The sequence below is a fragment of the Panthera uncia genome (assembly GCF_023721935.1).
Source record: "Panthera uncia isolate 11264 chromosome E2 unlocalized genomic scaffold, Puncia_PCG_1.0 HiC_scaffold_19, whole genome shotgun sequence".
NCBI classification, from domain to species: Eukaryota; Metazoa; Chordata; class Mammalia; order Carnivora; family Felidae; genus Panthera; species Panthera uncia.
Window position 1 is genome coordinate 7,356,966 of NW_026057588.1, and position 16,064 is coordinate 7,373,029.

A 16,064-nucleotide genomic window follows, 5' to 3' on the forward strand; every position below is an offset into this window, starting at 1 on the left:
TGGCCTGACTAGACGGGGAAACGGTGGGTCACCGGACAGTATTTGGGGCATCCTTCCCCTGCCCGGGCATCCCTACCCCGCCTAGACCCTCATTGCAGCATTGCTAGCCTCCAGTCCGTCTACACACAGCCAGAGCCGCCCCTGTCCCCACCTGTGCATAGCCTCCTGCCTCCTATCGCCCCTCCAGCCCCAGCTCTTCATCCTGGCATCGAGGGGCAGCTCTCTAGGAAGCCTTTCCTGAGCACCACAGGCTAGATCAAGGCTGCCTCGTCTCCCTCTCTTTGCCCTCTTAGCCCCCAGTGCCAGTGACACCCTCATTTGAGCACATGTCTCCTCCAGGCTCCATGGCCCTTTCTGCCTCACTTGCTAGACTGAGAGTCCTGTGTGGGCAGGGACCAGGTAGACTCATGTGCATAGGCCTGGAGCCAGCCGACGAGCATGGGAGTCTTGAGGACCGTGTACCCTCTCCTTCCTAGTGGGCCCTTGGATCTAAAGTCACAGCCCCCAGTGCCTCCCCTCTGTCCCTTGTTATCTCCAGGCCCCTCTGCCTCTTGCCATTCTACGCCTTGGGTGGATGGTGGGTGGGAAGAATGGAGTAGATAATATCTCTTCTTGTGTCGTTGTCTCTCTCCTCACCATTGCCCCCCATTCTCTTGCCAGTCTGGGAGCCTCTCAAGGGCAGGGCCTCTGTCTAACAAATTTCTGACTCTTTATATTCAGCCCAGGGTGGCCAGGTCCTGTTTCAGGATATTTTTGGTCGAATGTCTGGAAGGTCTTTTTTCCCCTCAGTAAACTTCTCTTCATCCAACAAGACCCAACTCAAACATCCCCTCCTCCAGGAAGCCTCTCTTGACTTCTCTAGGCGGTATCAGTTTCTCTCTCTTATCCCTCTGTATTGTCCTGTTTCGGACTCAGTTCTGACCGACGGTGTCCAGATCAGACTCCCCCACCAAATTAGGGGCTCCTGAGGGAAGGGCCCAGGTCTGACTCGTGTCCGGGTCCCCAGCTTTGTCGCACAAGGGCCTGACTCATGAAAGGTCCCAGGAAGCATTTGTTGAAAGAACAAATGAATAAACGAACCCTATGATGAGCATTGTCCCATTACCCATCCAACTTGTCTCTCCCTGTTGCTGCTTTTTCCTTATTCTGACTATCTTCCTGCAGGGTCCTGGAGCAGACCCCCAACCCCCAAAAGCAGCCCACAGGCGACCAGGCAAAGCCCTCAGACCCTGAAGCGGAGCCGGGTGACAACCTCGCTTGAGGCTTTGCCCACAGGGACGGTGGTGACAGACAAGAATGGGCGGCACTGGAAACTGGGATCCCTCCAGACCAGGGACAACCAGGGCATTCTCTATAAAGGTATGCTGTCCACTGGCCGGCGGGTGCTGGGTCTGGCAGGGGCATCTCTGAGCCAGGGCAAGGGGCGGGACCCCCTTTCCGAGAATGGAAATGAAAGCCACATCCCAGCTGCCCACCTGCCTCTAGACAGCTTTCTCTTAGACTTGGGATTGCAAACCTACCCACCTGCAGGGGCTGGGCAGGTAGAGTAAGGAGGCTAAAAGGTGATGGGGACATCTGGGGACCGTGGCCAACTGGGAATTCTGTGCCCTGTGTAACAAGGCCCCCCCCCTCCCGTTCCATGTCCACCGCTGTCATATGGGAGTGCAGGCCCAGTGAGGGTGAATGATGAGGACGATGATGAGTGTTCTATCAACCCTGCAGAGATAGCATGGAACCCCCCCCCAAAAAAAACAATTTGGTTTGATTATTAAGGGTGACACAGACCAAGAGAATGCAAAAGGCTAATTGCTTGAGAGCGGCTCTGAACCAGGAAGGAAAGGTGCCTGATCGGGGTTTTTGTTTGGTTAAAGGGTGAGGCCTGGGCAAGGGTTCCCCGCACAGGGGCCGGGGCCTCATGTGATTCGCCTCTCCCACCGACACCACAGAAGGGAGCCCCTGGCTTTCGTATCAGCCTGCCCAGATGTGGAGCGGGGAGCGGAAGAGGCAGGGCCGGGCTTGGAAGCTGGCAGTAGTCAAAGATTAAAAAAAGAAGTCCGGGGCGCCCTGGTGGCTCAGTCAGTTAAGCGTCTGACTCTTGATTTCACTTCAGGTCATGATTGCACAGTCATGAGATTGAGCCCTGTGTCGGGCTCCACTCTGGGCGAGGAGCCTGCTTAAGATTCTCTCTCTCCCTCTGCCCCTTTCCCCTGCTCATGCACTCTCTCTTGCTCGCTCTCAAAAAAAAAAAAAAAAAAGGAGGAGTCAGATACCTTGGTACAATGAAGAAAACAAAAACTGCACTGATTGGTATTAATCAACCTAATGTTTACTGAGTGCCTATTCAAGGCCGCACCGTGTTCCAAGTGCTTTATATGATTTTGGGGGTGGGGGGTGTTGTTATTTTGTCAAATGAGGTTGACCTTTCGTCAAAATGACGATTTTAAAGTCTACTATTAAGTGAGTTGTAGTCCATTCATCATGCTGCACAGCCATCATGTGTATCTAGTTCCAGAACATTCCCATCACCCCTAATGGAAGCCCTGTACCAAAGCACTCACTCCCCACACCCCTCCTCCCAGCCTCAGGCAACCACTAATCTGCTCTGTCTGTCTGGGTTTCTCTGTTCTGGATATTTCTGATAAATGTAGTGATACACTACATCATGGCCTTGCACATACCACATGTGGTTTCTTCATGCTATGGATCGGTGCACGTGTGCATTGTTTCCACACTTGACCCTGGTGACTAGTGCTGCTGTGAGCATCTGCGCACACGTTTTCACATGGACGTGCGTTTGCTTCGTACTTGCTAACTCATAATGGAGCACTGTCACCCAGTGAGCAATGTCAGCACGGTCGCTGCCCCATTTCCTAGATGAGCAAGCAGGCTCCAATGCTCAGCACAGAGCCTGACGCAGGGCTTGAGCTCATGAACCATGAGATTAGGACCTGAGCCAAAGTCAAGAGTCAGAAGCTTAACTGACTGAGCCCCCCCAGGCACCCCCACAATTGCAATTTTTAGTACAGCAGCTGACACTCTTAGCTCACTCTGGGCCCCGCTCTAAGTTCATCACACCAATCAGCTCATCTTTTTTTTTTTTTTTTAATTTTTTAAAATTTACATCCAAATTAGCATATAGTGCAACAGTGATTTCAGGAGTAGGTTCCTTTTTTTTTTTTTTTTTAAATGTTTTTATTTATTTTTGAGACAGAGAGAGACAGAGCATGAGCAGGGGAGGGGCAGAGAGAGGGGGAGACACAGAATCTGAAGTGGGCTCCAGGCTCTGAGCTGTCAGCAAAGAGCCCAACGCGGGGCTCGAACTCACAGAGTGTGAGATCATGACCTGAGCTGAAGTCGGACGCTCAACCGACTGAGCCACCCAGGCGCCCCGGGAGTAGGTTCCTTGATGCCCCTTCCCCATTTAGCCCATCCCCCCTCCCACAAGCCCTCCCGTAACCCTCAGTTTGTTCTTCATATTTATGAGTCTCTTCTGTTTTGTCCCCCTCCGTTTTTATATTATTTTTGCCTCCCTTCCCTCATGTTCGTCTATTTTGTCTTGTAAAGTCCTCCTATGAGTGAAGTCATACGATATTTGTCTTTCTCTGACTAATTTCACTTAGCATCATACCCTCCACTTCTATCCACGTGGTTGCAAATGGCAAGATTTCATTCTTTTTGATTGCCGAGTATACTCCATTGTGTATATATAGACCACATCTTCTTTATCCATTCATCCATCGATGGACATCTGGGCTCTTCCCATACTTTGGCTATTGTGGATAGTGCTGCTATAAACGTGGGGGTGCATGTGTCCCTTCGAAACGGCACACCTGTATCCCGTGGGTAAATGCCTAGTAGTGCAATTGCTGGGTCGTAGGGTAGTTCTATTTTTAGTTTTTTGAGGAAACTCCATACTCTTTTCCAGAGTGGCTGCACCAGCTTGCACTCCCCCCCCCTTTTTTTTTTTGAGAGACAGAGAATGATGGAGGGGCAAAGAGAGAGGCGGAAAGAGGATCTGAAGCGGGCTCTGCACTGACAGCAGAGAGCCCAATGTGGGGTTCGAACTCATGAACCATGAGATCATGACCTGAGCCAAAGTCAGACGCACAACTGACTGAGCCGCCTAGGCACCCCCCCCCCATCTTATTCCCTTATTCATACAGCCCTATGAGTGGGCACCCTTTTCCTTTGTCAGTTCCTGAGTTCTAACGTCACCCTCCCCATCTCCCTGGAACAATTTGGGAGAACCAGTATCGGGTCACCACATAAATCCCCGCAGCTGCTCACGGCGCTGTGCTTGTGAAAAGTAGCCTGGGCTCAAGTTCAGGACTACCCTCTGGGTCTGTGCCCTTGTGGACGGAGATTGGGGGCTTGTGTCAGTTTTCTGTGGCCACCGTAACAAATTACCACAGACTCAGTGGCTTGAGACAGCACTCATTTGTTCTCTTACAGGCGTGGAGGTCAGAAGTCCAAAATCAGTCTCACGAGTCTTTTGGAGGCTCTGGGGGTGGGGAGGGGCCTGTTTCCTCGCATTCTCGGGCTTCTAGAGGCGCCCGTGTTCCTGGGCTCATAGCCCTTCCTTCAGCTTCAAGGTGTATCGAGCTCCTCTCTGCTTCCATCACGCCCATGCCTTCCCCCCTTTCTCTAGTTATACCTTCTCTAGCCCGCTTCTTTGCAGGAACTCTCGTGGGGCGCCTGGGTGGCTCAGTCGGTTCGCTCTGGTTACGCTGGATCCCAGACCAGCTTTCTTGCAACGTCTGGCAGCTGGGAGCTTCCACCTGTTTGCCTGCTCTGCTCTTGTCTGCATGCTCTCTATGTATCAGGTCCGCATCAGGCAGGGGTCTCCCCACGTCCCAGAGTCTGGAGCCCTGGATTGATAGCCTGGCTCCGCAGGGGCCAGTGACCAAGCTCATTGCCCTTCCTGGGCCCCTGTGGGCTCCCCTCTATAATGAGAATCGCCCAGCTGGCTCTGCGGGCTGTTGGCATGAGGGCCACATAGAGGAGGGAGCTCAAGAGAAAAAGCCCCTCATAATCTGCAGAGTAGTGCCTGAGATCGCACTGAAATTGCCAACTGTCCCCGCCTGCTTTTGAGCGTCAGGAGCATATGTGTCACCCGCCTGTGTGGGGACTCTGTGAGCTGGGTACTGTTAGCATGCCTGAGAGGTGCCACAGCCAGCTCCAGACACCTGTTGGTGATCTCCCCAAGTCCCCTTCTCACAGGTGCAAAGGACCCCCCTTTCCCCTGAGATCTGAGCCCCCCCCCCCACACACACACACATTTCCCTCTCTTAGGCTTGGCTCGGGTCACCCTCGGTCCTGGGTTCTGTAAACCCTAGACTCCCACCCTGCTCTGGCTGGAGCTTCATGAGGGCAAGGATGGCTTCTGGGTAACTGTCACCTCCCTTATTTCCACACCTTGGACAGCGCCAATCTGGCTGAGCGAGGGGCAGCAAGGATTTGAAAGGGTGGAGGAGGGCACAGAGAGCCTTGGGAATGGACAACAGTGTGTCGGTTTATGGGCCCCGGATGATGTTGAGCACTCGTGATGAGCCTGGCTTGGTGCCGGGCTCCGGGGCTGAGTGGGTTCTCTGAGCGGTGCATGTGAAGGATGCAGCTAGCTTCAAATGTACGGTATGTGCTCAGCTACTGCCGTGCTCATTCCTGCTGGGCCACCTGAGCCCTTGTATCCAATCCTGGGGACGGGCTTCATCACTCCTATTTCACAGGCATGGGAGTGGAGGCCCAGAGAGGTCTAGCACCTCGTGTAGAGTCACACAGAGAGTTGATTTCCCTGCGAGCAGCCTCTCTTGGCCTCTCTGACCCGCAGTTCTCCTCTCCTCCGGCAGGTGGCACTGACAACAATGGCAGCAGCAGCAGTAATCATAACATAGTAGACCTTCCGGGGCTGTCCTGAGACCATTAAAGGGAGACCATGCGTGTAAAGCCGACACTTAGCACCGGGTTTATCCTTGAGCAGCATGGGACAAGCAGGCAGGGTGTTTATGAGGAAGAGAGGAGGAAGGATGTGGATGGTGCCCCCCCCACCCGGCGATAGGCTCAGATGGCCCCATGGGGACTCAGGAACGGAAGTGGTCATTCAGCACGGTTCCGTGTTGAGCCGGCAGGGCTGGATCAGCCATTGGATCTGGGCAGCCTCGGGATTGCAGCTCAGAGGACCCCGAGGAGCAGAAGTCAACCTGTGACGGCACTTCCCCGGGTGGGGATGGGGCTGGGACAAGGCTTCATCCGTCCCATGGTACCCACCCACATGTGTAGACAAATGCAAATATCTGGTGTATTGGGGATCCCCAGGACCACCCCCCAGGCTCAGGTATTCACAAGGAGGACCCACAGGCCTCAGCACATAGTTGGGCCACAATGCATTTCAGCAAAAGAACGCAGAGCACAGTCAAGGGAGGGGAAAGGCCCACGGAGTGACATCTGAGGGGAGACCAGCACAATCTTCCGAGAGTCCCTTCCCCAGGGGCTCCCGGAGGATGCACAAGGAAGTGTGACAACACACGTGAAGTGTTGTCTACCAGGGACGCTCCTGAGAGACCCAGCACCCAGTTTTTTTTTTCTTCATATGTATTTATTTTTGATAGAGAGCATGAGCAAGGGAGGGGCAGAGAGACAGAGGATCTGAAGCGGGCTCTGCGCTGACAGCAGTGAGCCTGATGTGGGGGCTTGAACTCACAAACCACGAGATCATGACCTGAGCTAAATTCAGACGCTCAACCAACTGAGCCACCCAGGCATCTCATACCCCAGGTTTTTATTGGTAGCTGGTCACTTAGGCACACTCTGCCTGGAACGTACGAACGTTCTAGACTCCCAGAAGGAAAGCAGGTGTTCAGCATAATAGTTTGGGCACAGGGGGCCCTTCTGCTTGGTTCAGTGATGGTGGAGCCCTCCTGAAATCCAAGTACCCAGACACCAGCCATGGACCACCCTTGCAAGCAAGCCTTTCCAAGGACAGAAGTCAGGCCTGCTTGGTAATAACCCTTTTTGTGTAGCTGAATATTAGCAGAGAGAAAGGAGGAAAAAACAACTTTTCCAAGACCTAGGAAGGAACAGGTCTTGAAAGCCAAGAATGCACTTGACAAGCAGAAGTGTTGCTTGCTCTTCACTGAGAAGTTTCAGGACCATGACTTTCACTTTCCCTGGTGATCATAACCTTGTTCGTTTTGTCCACCCACAGCCGAGCCTGTCTCCACCTTCACCTGCAAGTCAAGTCCCCAGAAACAAAGATTCTCGCTTAAACTGGTGAGTGTCCCTGGGGGGCAGTCACAAGGGGAGGGCCTGGGGCTTGGGTACCACTGACCTCCAAGCCCCCTCTGAGGGCTGACACAGGCAGGAGAGCTCCACCTTAGCCTGCAGGGGGCAGTGGGACCTTGGGTGGGGCACATCTCCCTCCAGCCTCAGGTTCTTTATCACAGGAGACCTGGGAAGCTGCAGTCAAGTTCTCCCCGAGCCCTGGTTCCGGTGCCGTTGGGCTGTGCAGTCTGGAGGGGCTGAGTGTCCTCACCCTTGCAATGAAGCCACTAGTACCCACATTGTGTGGCCCACTTGCCCACTACCTGTCTGCCTCATAGCATGTATTTGTTGAGCACCCACTGTCTTTCACTGTGCCGGATGTTGGAGTCCGTCAGAGAAGCAATCTGATGGGGTCCTTACACTGAGGAGTCCGTGAAATCTGATAAAAGGGTATCGTCTTGGTTAGTAACCTCGTCATCTCTGAAAGCTGGGATTGTAGGTAACTTTTATTGTCTTCCCTTCATTTATTCAGATTTTCTCACCCTTAACCCCCCCCCACCCCCACCCCAGAATACTGTGGCAGCCAGTCCGGGTGCCTTCCCCTGGCCCTAGACAGAGGCTGTGTGAGTGGTTCAGAGCGAGGACTCCGGAGCCAGGCTCACAGATGAGTAATAGCCCCTGTTCGTCGAGAGCCTGTTCCATGCCTGACCCTGGGTTAAGAGTCTCACAAGCAAGCCTGTGAGCTGGTTACTCTGTTTCCCCATTTAATAGGTGAGAAAATGGGGACTCATCACTGGCCCAGGGGCAACCAGCATGCAAGTTGCTTTCTTCACTGCTGTATCTCCAATGCCAGTAGAGTACTCAGCACGTAATAGGTGCTCTGTAGAAAGAATGAATGAATGGCAGAGCTGAGCTTTGAACCTAGCTCTTTAGCCCTGTGCTCTTAAGAACCCAGCTGTACTGGTTGTGTTTAATTAAAATACTCAGTTTGCATTGTAGAAAAAATGATCCGATATTATTAATGGCTTCAGCAAAAGTAATATTTTACTTTATTCACGTAAAAGTCTGGGGCAGTAGTCCAGGGCTATCACTGTGGTTCCATGAACAGGGGAGCCCACTTTCTCTCTCGTTGCTCCAACATGGGCGGCTCCACATGGGCTGAGATGGCTGCCTCAGCTCCCACCATCTCCTCTGCATTCCAGCCAACTGGAACAGAAGCGAAAAGGGAGAGCCTGCCCAGCCCTTTGAGGGCATAACCTGAAAGTTGCCCACATCTCTTCTGCTTACACCTCCGTTGGCCAGAACTTGGTCACATGGTCATTCCTCACTGCCAGGGAGGCTGGGAAATGTTGTTTTTAGCTGAAGGCCACATGTCTAGGGAAACTTGTGGATCCTATCATAAAAGAAATCTGGGCAATGGAAATAACATGTTCACATGCAGCACCCTAGGGGATTTGGTTCTGAAGTGGGGGACTTGGTGATGGTTGTGCTGGCACTAACCTGGGGTGATACCTGGCCAGTAATGTCCTTGAAGCCCTTGTCTAAGAGCTTGCATTGTGACACCTTTCCCCCTGCCGTTCCCGACTAGGATGCCAAGGATGGGCGCTTGTTCATTGAGCAGAACTTCTTCCAGCGGGCGGCCAAGCCTTTGCAAGGTATTCTGCAGGGAAATGGACAAGGGGGAGAGAACTGTGAATTCTTGGTCAGGGCAACTAACTTCCCCCTGAAGGTGTGGGAAAGGGCCCAGTTGCGCCCCATCACCCCTTGGGCCTTGGGCCTTGGACCTCAGAGGACAGACACCGTGGGCCTGGAGAGCCTAGTGTTGAATTATCAGAAGTACCACGGCCAGTTGCTCAACGTAGTCATTACTTAAAATCGATCACATCGGCCTACAATCAACTAAATTGTATTAAGAACAGTAGTAAATATTCAAATACTCAAAACTCATCACTTCCTAATTACTTGTCTACATTGTCTATGACCTATACTCTCGGGGTTGCTTACAGCCATTGTGGCTGCTTGGCGAAAACACCGCGCGATGGCGTGCTGGCATCTCTTCCAGCCACACATTCTGTCACGACAGATCGGTGGCCCGAAATCGGCCACGGTGGGAAGTGTTTACACCACGAAAGTTGGCAAACACTGCAGCTCAGGGCTGTCCGCCCCTGGCCAGCACACCATTGGATCTGTATCACCCAACTGAGATGCTGGAAGGTGGGCAGGCATCCAATGATGCCAGGACCAGCGGAGACGTTTCCTGATCTTACTAGTCACACGTGTGAATCCAGAGGTTACTCTGTTGTTCTGAGGCCTCCCGCTCCAGATTTGTATGTGCTTTCCGCCTCGTTCACCCCCTGTCACCCGCAGAAACAGATGACAGCCCGAGGTCAGCGATGCCCACCCTGTCCCCACCCTGCTGTCACCCACTCGCAGAGGTGGTGTCTCTGACTGGGAGTACCGAGGGTCCTGCCTGGGCTCAGGCAGTCTCTGCTTCCGCTCTGAGAACGGGCTGTGGGCCCGGGACCAGGTGGACTCTAACTTCTCAGTTCCCTGCCTCCCACAGTGCACAAGTGGAAGAAGCTGAACTCGACCCCCCTCCTGGCCATCCCCACCTGTGTCGGTTTTGGCATTCACCAGGACAGGTACAGGTGAGTCACTTCACGTGCCAGCCACCTCACTGGTCCCGTTCTTTCTCTCCCCGTCACGTGACCAGGCATGGCTGGGACCCCGGAGCCGTTGGCCAGCCAGTTGCTTCTCTCTCCACAGCCTTGAGCCACGCTGATCCCCTACCAGTCAGGAACCCTTGATCTTGCCCAGGACCGGGACCTTGTGGCCACCCAGCCACGGTCCCTCCTTGGTGGCTTGGATTCTGCCCCCCTGCCCCGGTCATCTCTCCCACCTCCTGGGATACTCATATCTTCCAGGTTCTTGGTGTTTCCCACCCTGGGGAGGAGCCTTCAGTCGGTCCTGGATGACAACCCAAAGCATATAATGTCGGTGAGGTCTGTGTTCCAGATGGCCTGCCGGCTGGTATGTACCTAGAAGTTGCTGGCTCCCATCCAGGGGATGGTGCACTAGGTCCTAGATTACCAGTTGGCCTGTTCATTGACACATTCAACCCGTGTCTCCCTCTGCTAGACACCGGGGGCTAGTGCTTGACAGGCACAGGTGGGCACTAGGCCATTAGAACCAGAGTGACGAGCATTCCCAGGTGAGAGGTGGAAGAAGGGGCCCCAGCCTTAAAAAGAGGGGCTCAGCTGGGCTTCCTAGTAGAAGCCACGAGTGGGAAATAGCAGGGTGCCAGGTGGAGTGGGAGTGGAGATTCGTGAAGAGAATATTCCAGGCCAAGGATACAGCTTGGGCACAGGCTTGTATAGGAGAGAGCATAAGGCATTTGTTTCTTCATTCATTCATTCATTCATTCACTCATTCCCTCATTCATCCATCCTTGCATTAAATATTTATCAGGTCCCTGCTGGGTGTCCGACACCGTCCCAGGGGCTGGGAGTAGCACAGACATGGTTGTTATGTCTAGTGGGGGAGGATGATCTTAAAGTAAACAGTTTCACAAGCCGCAAATGTCCTCTGAATAGAAATGTCCCTCTGCTATGATGGAGGATAAGAGGACCCAATTTAAATTGCCGGAGAGGTGGAAGTGGCCAGGGAGTGACATATTAAGAGTCCTGAAGGTCTACATGCTCAGTGTGTCTCCAGTGTGACATGTAGAGGGGGAAGGGGTAGACAAGGCGGGCTTGATGTGGAGAGGTCGGTAGCGACCAGATCATTCAGAACACCAAGCTCAGGACCTGGGACTCTTTCCTGAGGGCACTAGGGAGCCATAGGAGGATCGGGAGCAAGGGAGGAGCAGGATCAGCTCTGCGTGCAGAAAAGCCCTGTGGTCCGTGTGGGGATGGACTGGTGGGGCGAGATGGAGACCGGGCGAGGTTGGCACGAGCGGACAGGGCCTGAGAAGAAGATGGGCTGTAGGGACAGAGAGTTTGTAGAACAAGCAGAACCTAGTGGAAAGGTAAGCCTTGGGGTCAAGGTGGGCTTGGGGATATATTCAGGATGTAACTACCACCCAGGCAGTTCAGTGTATGGGTCTAGAGTTCAGTAGAGAAGTCAGAGCTGGACATAAGAAATACAAATTGTGGGGCACCTGGGCTGGCTCAATCAGTGGAGCACAAAACCCTTGATCTCAGGGTTGTGAGTTTGAGCCCCATTCTGGGTATAGAGATTACTAAAAAATTTTAAGAACTTAAAAAAAAACAAAAAAACAAGACATGCTTGGGTGTGTTGGCAGATGGGGCTTCCTAATGCTTCACTCAGAATTAGGCTTAAACAGTCTTTCCCCTTCCAACCACAAGTAGCGCCTCTGACCTTAGGCCTAAGTGGAGATTCCTTCACTGGGCTTTGCCTCAGAACCTCTTTGTGTTAGTCAAGCTACTCATGGAGAGGCTGTCTTTCTTCCCCCAGCTGGATGCCCTGGAGTTCCTCCATGAGAATGAATACGTCCATGGAAATGTGACAGCTGAGAACATCTTTGTTAATCCAGAGGACCTGAGCCAGGTAATAGCTAGGTCCCCTCCACCCTAGGGGCTCTCTGGGCTCAGTGTCTCATCTGTCTCAAAACATCCGTGTATTTCACCATGCTTATTGCAGGTAAAGAATTGTTGTCTATCATATGTAAAGGGCTCCTTTGAATAAATAAGAAGAGATGAGCAACTTAGTAGAACAAGGAAAAACGGATAGGAAAAGCAGTTCATAGAAAAAGAAACCCACAGGTTGGTTAAGTATGTGAAAAGATGCTCAACCTCCCTAAATGATGTCAGTAGTCCTAGAAATGAAAATTAAAACATCCTATTTTAAGAGTAGACAAAACTTAAAAGAATGGTTATCTGTTGCTGATAAGGATGTAAGGAAACAAATTCTTCATATACTGCTGGACGTGGGAATTGGCCAACCTTTCTGGAAGGCAGTTTGGATATAGTCAGAATTTTAAATGGGTATGTTTTTCTGATCCACCAGTTACGAATGTGTCCTATATGTATACTCACAGGCCTCTGCGAAGATATATGTACAAAATGTTTCTGACAGCACTGATTGTGATAGTAAAGAGGAAGAACCTTAAGTATACACTCCTCGTAGGGGTGCTGATTAAAAAACCTTTTGAAGTAAATTCTAATTACTTTTTCAGTTGCAAATGACAGAAACCTGATTTAACAAGGCTTTAAAAAGAGAATGTTTAAGGGGTGTTGCAAATTGTGGCCCACTGAGTGGAAAAAGCCAGAACCTCCCTGGCTTCAGGCACGGCTGAATGGGGTCTATCTGGCTCCAGATTTTAATGCCCGGAACTACTACTAAAATGCCAAAAACAGGGCGCCTGGGTGGCTCAGTCCGTTAAGTATCTGACTTTGGCTCAGGTCGTGATCTCGCAGTTCATGAGTTCAAGCCCTGCATCGGGGTCTGTGCTGACAGCTCAGAGCCTGGAGCGTGCTTCGGATTCTGTGTCTCCCTCTCTGCCCTTCTCCCAATCGCACTCTGTGTGTGTCTCTCTCTCTCAAAAATAAATAAACATTAAAATGCAAAAAGCTGTTGCAGGGGAACGCCTGGGTGGTTCAGTCAGTTAAGCATCTGACTGTTGATCTCAGTTCAGGTCTTGATCTCAGGGTGGTGAGTTCAAGCACCGCATTGGGCTCTGTACTAGGTGTGCAGCCCACTTTAAAAACATGCAAAAACCAGGTGTCCAACAAGAGGTATAATGATGTCAACAAGAGGTATAATTTCCCTTTGTGGAAAACTAGAGCCCCTTCTGCATCCGTGTGTTTACCAGCTATTCAAAGAAAGCTATTTGAAACCATGCATAAGAGACGATTATTAGTCGTTCCTTCTGGGCATGGGTTGGAAGCTGGGGATGGTCAGTTTGGGTTCTTTACATTTCACACCCGTCTGTACTGTTTGGCATTCACTTGTTTCAAATTGCACCCGTGATTGAAATCTCTGACTCGAGAATCCAAGCTCGTAACTTCCAAACTGAATGGCTTCTCTCCATGTCCACCCAGGTGATGCTGGGAGGCTATGGTTTCACCTTCCGCTATGCCCCCGGTGGCAAACACGTGGCCAATGTGGAAGGCAGCAGGAGCCCACATGAAGGGGACCTTGAGTTCATTAGCCTTGACCTGCACAAGGGATGTGGTAAGGGTCTGGAGAAGGGGTTCGGGACCATGGAGGTACACTTCTCATATAAGGGCAGCTCTGGGTTTTCACAGCCACGGACAGCAGGTGGCCAGACACAGGAGTCACACTAAGGGAGCCATAATGGGGATTCGGAACCATGGATGGGATGTATCAGGGAGTTGTAGGGCAGCCGTTCAGCACCAATGACAGCAGCGAGTAGCTGGACACAAGGAGGCCCCAGAGTTTCAGAGGTTCAGGTTCGAAATCTGGTTTCGGCTTAGAACATGAGAGTTGCCCAAGAGTCTGGAGCTCAGGAGTAAGTCTGGACAGAGACCCAGATATCAGCAGTATCTCAGGAGCTGTCAGCTGAAGCCCTGGGAGAGGAATGAGATTATCCAAGGAAAATGTACAGAATAAGTAAGAAGAAAGTACTTTGAGGAGAAGATTCCTTGAGGAGGTCTCAGCCTCTCTTTCCCAAATCCCTTGATGTCATGGCCATCCACGTACCTGCCTGTGTCCTCCCACCAGACTGACCTCCCCCAAGAAAGGGGTGGTCCCTGTGCCTCCAATATCGGAAGGTCTGGTACAGTCAACTCTCAGTGTTTACAAAAATCGTTGTCTGAAACATAATAAAAATAAGTCAGACAGTCTCCGTTACCTCTTCTATTGAGGCTGGGTTCATTGCCCATCCTTCTGGGCTCCCTCTCACCCTGTCCTGCTTCCCCTGCAACTCAGGTAATCCCACACTGTACTGTGTCCCCAGTAGACTGTCAAGGGCTGGGACCCAACCAAACTCTTGTCTGGGATTTAAGAAGGTGTAATGGGGCCTGGTACACAGAGCCGAGGACTCAGTGAATGAATGAAAGACAAGAGATGAGGGAGTAAGCTAGTGAGAGCGGGGATGGTAAGGATGGCTGAGAGAGTGAGCGAGAGTAAGAGACTCATCACAGTGCGAGAGCAGGCAAATGAAAAGTGAATGAACAGACTAAAGCTCGTGTGCTTAGATGGTTGAGTCCATGAGGGCAAGGTTCAGTCAGAGAGAGAAAGGAAGCGGGTGGATCTGTCAGGGAGTAGAACATTTGGACTGAGCTGCCGCCTCTTGCCCTCCCTTCCCAGGGCCCTTCCGCCGCAGCGATCTCCAGACCCTGGGCTACTGTTTGCTGAAGTGGCTGTACGGGATCCTGCCGTGGACAAACTGCCTTCCCAACACCGAAAAGATCATGAAGCTGAAACAGAAGTGAGTCTAGGGGTCAGCAGAAGCCAGCACTGGCCTGGCACCCCCACAGGTGGGGCAGAAGCTCAGAACCCACCAGGGAACAAAAAGGAGGGGAAAGCAGTGTCCCACAGAGTCAAGGCCTCTGCAGCTCTCAGGGGTGTCCTCTAGCATTCATTCCAGCAGACAGGAGTGTGGGCTCTGGAGCCATGTTGCCTGTGGTGAGACGCCAGCCTCCCCACTGCAGGGTGTAGGGTGGGCAGCCTAACCTTCACAAGCCTCAGTATCCTCCGTGGGATGAGATCTTAGCAGGGTCTGTGGAAGGATTCAGGGGAGTCAGCTACACAGCGCTCAGCACAGAGCCTGACCTGTAGAAAATGCCCACTATGCACAGGGCACCATGACTCATTCATACCTTCACAGACAAATGGAAAAGCTGAGCAGTTAGGCCTGGACTCTGCCTCAGCGTCTGGCTACACCGGCCACCGGTGTCCATACCTCCTCTCCCCACCCTCTGCTTGTAAAACCCCCAGATCCTGCGTGTTCTGGTTTAGGCATTCAGCACCAAGGGCAGCGGTGAAGGGGGTGGAGTCGCTGGATGCAGAGGGAAGTGAGGCCACGTGAGGTTCAGTACCGAGGACCGCAGGCAGCTGCCGGCAGCTGGGCTCGAAGGGAAGTGAGCCCTGGCACTTTGGTCTTCAGCACCAAGGACAGCGGGAGACTAGCTGGGAAGCGTGGCTGTGTGAGATTCAGCACCATGGACAGCCGGCGTTTGGGCTCCGAGGGAAGGGAGCACTTTGATCCTCAGCACCAAGGACAGTAGACAGCTGGACACAGGAAAGCCCTGAAAGTCCAGAGGTTAGGATTCAAGCCCTGGTATAGATAGACTGGGGGTGGTGAGAGTTGCCTAGGAGTCATCCTGGAGGGCCCACCTAGAAGATGGTTTGGCCATCCACGTCTGAAGGGCAGGAGTGAAGTGTAAACAGAGATTCAGACCTCATTGGTATCTCAGAAGTTGTCACTAGAAGCCCTGGGAGAGAAAGATTGCCCAGGGGAAGTGTGCCTAGTGGAAAGAGGGAAAACTCTAGGGAACAGCACTGAGTCCTTTTGTGCTCCTCAGTTCTTAATGTGCTGTGTTACTGGTTCATGTTGAGACTCTCTCTCGTTCTATTTTTTCCCTTTTATATCCCCCACTATCTTTTTCAACCATGGACACCCACTCATCCATACTTACTATATGTTCTACAGATGTTTGCTTAACTGTATTTGTTTCCTAAAACTTGCATGATGGTGGTGGTATTGTGTGTGTGTTTGACTTGCATAAATGGTATTCTGCTCTAAATCTCATCTGTTTTTGGCATTTTTCACTCAGCACTGTGTTCTTCAATTTTAACCGCATTGTCACATGTGCACTGAG

General features: G+C 52.0%; 1 protein-coding gene across 3 annotated transcripts in view; it reads left to right on the forward strand.

The window, feature by feature from the left end:
- VRK3 (VRK serine/threonine kinase 3) overlaps positions 1 to 16,064 on the forward strand; it is a 36,025-nt gene that overhangs the window by 6,493 nt on the left and 13,468 nt on the right. For all 3 annotated transcript variants that reach the window (XM_049622154.1, XM_049622152.1, XM_049622153.1), the window contains exons 5-12: positions 1,165 to 1,359; positions 7,202 to 7,266; positions 8,846 to 8,912; positions 9,821 to 9,905; positions 10,182 to 10,287; positions 11,734 to 11,826; positions 13,320 to 13,452; positions 14,551 to 14,671. In XM_049622154.1, the coding sequence (XP_049478111.1) occupies positions 1,165 to 1,359; positions 7,202 to 7,266; positions 8,846 to 8,912; positions 9,821 to 9,905; positions 10,182 to 10,287; positions 11,734 to 11,826; positions 13,320 to 13,452; positions 14,551 to 14,671 (865 nt within the window). The remainder of the gene's footprint in view (positions 1 to 1,164; positions 1,360 to 7,201; positions 7,267 to 8,845; positions 8,913 to 9,820; positions 9,906 to 10,181; positions 10,288 to 11,733; positions 11,827 to 13,319; positions 13,453 to 14,550; positions 14,672 to 16,064) is intronic.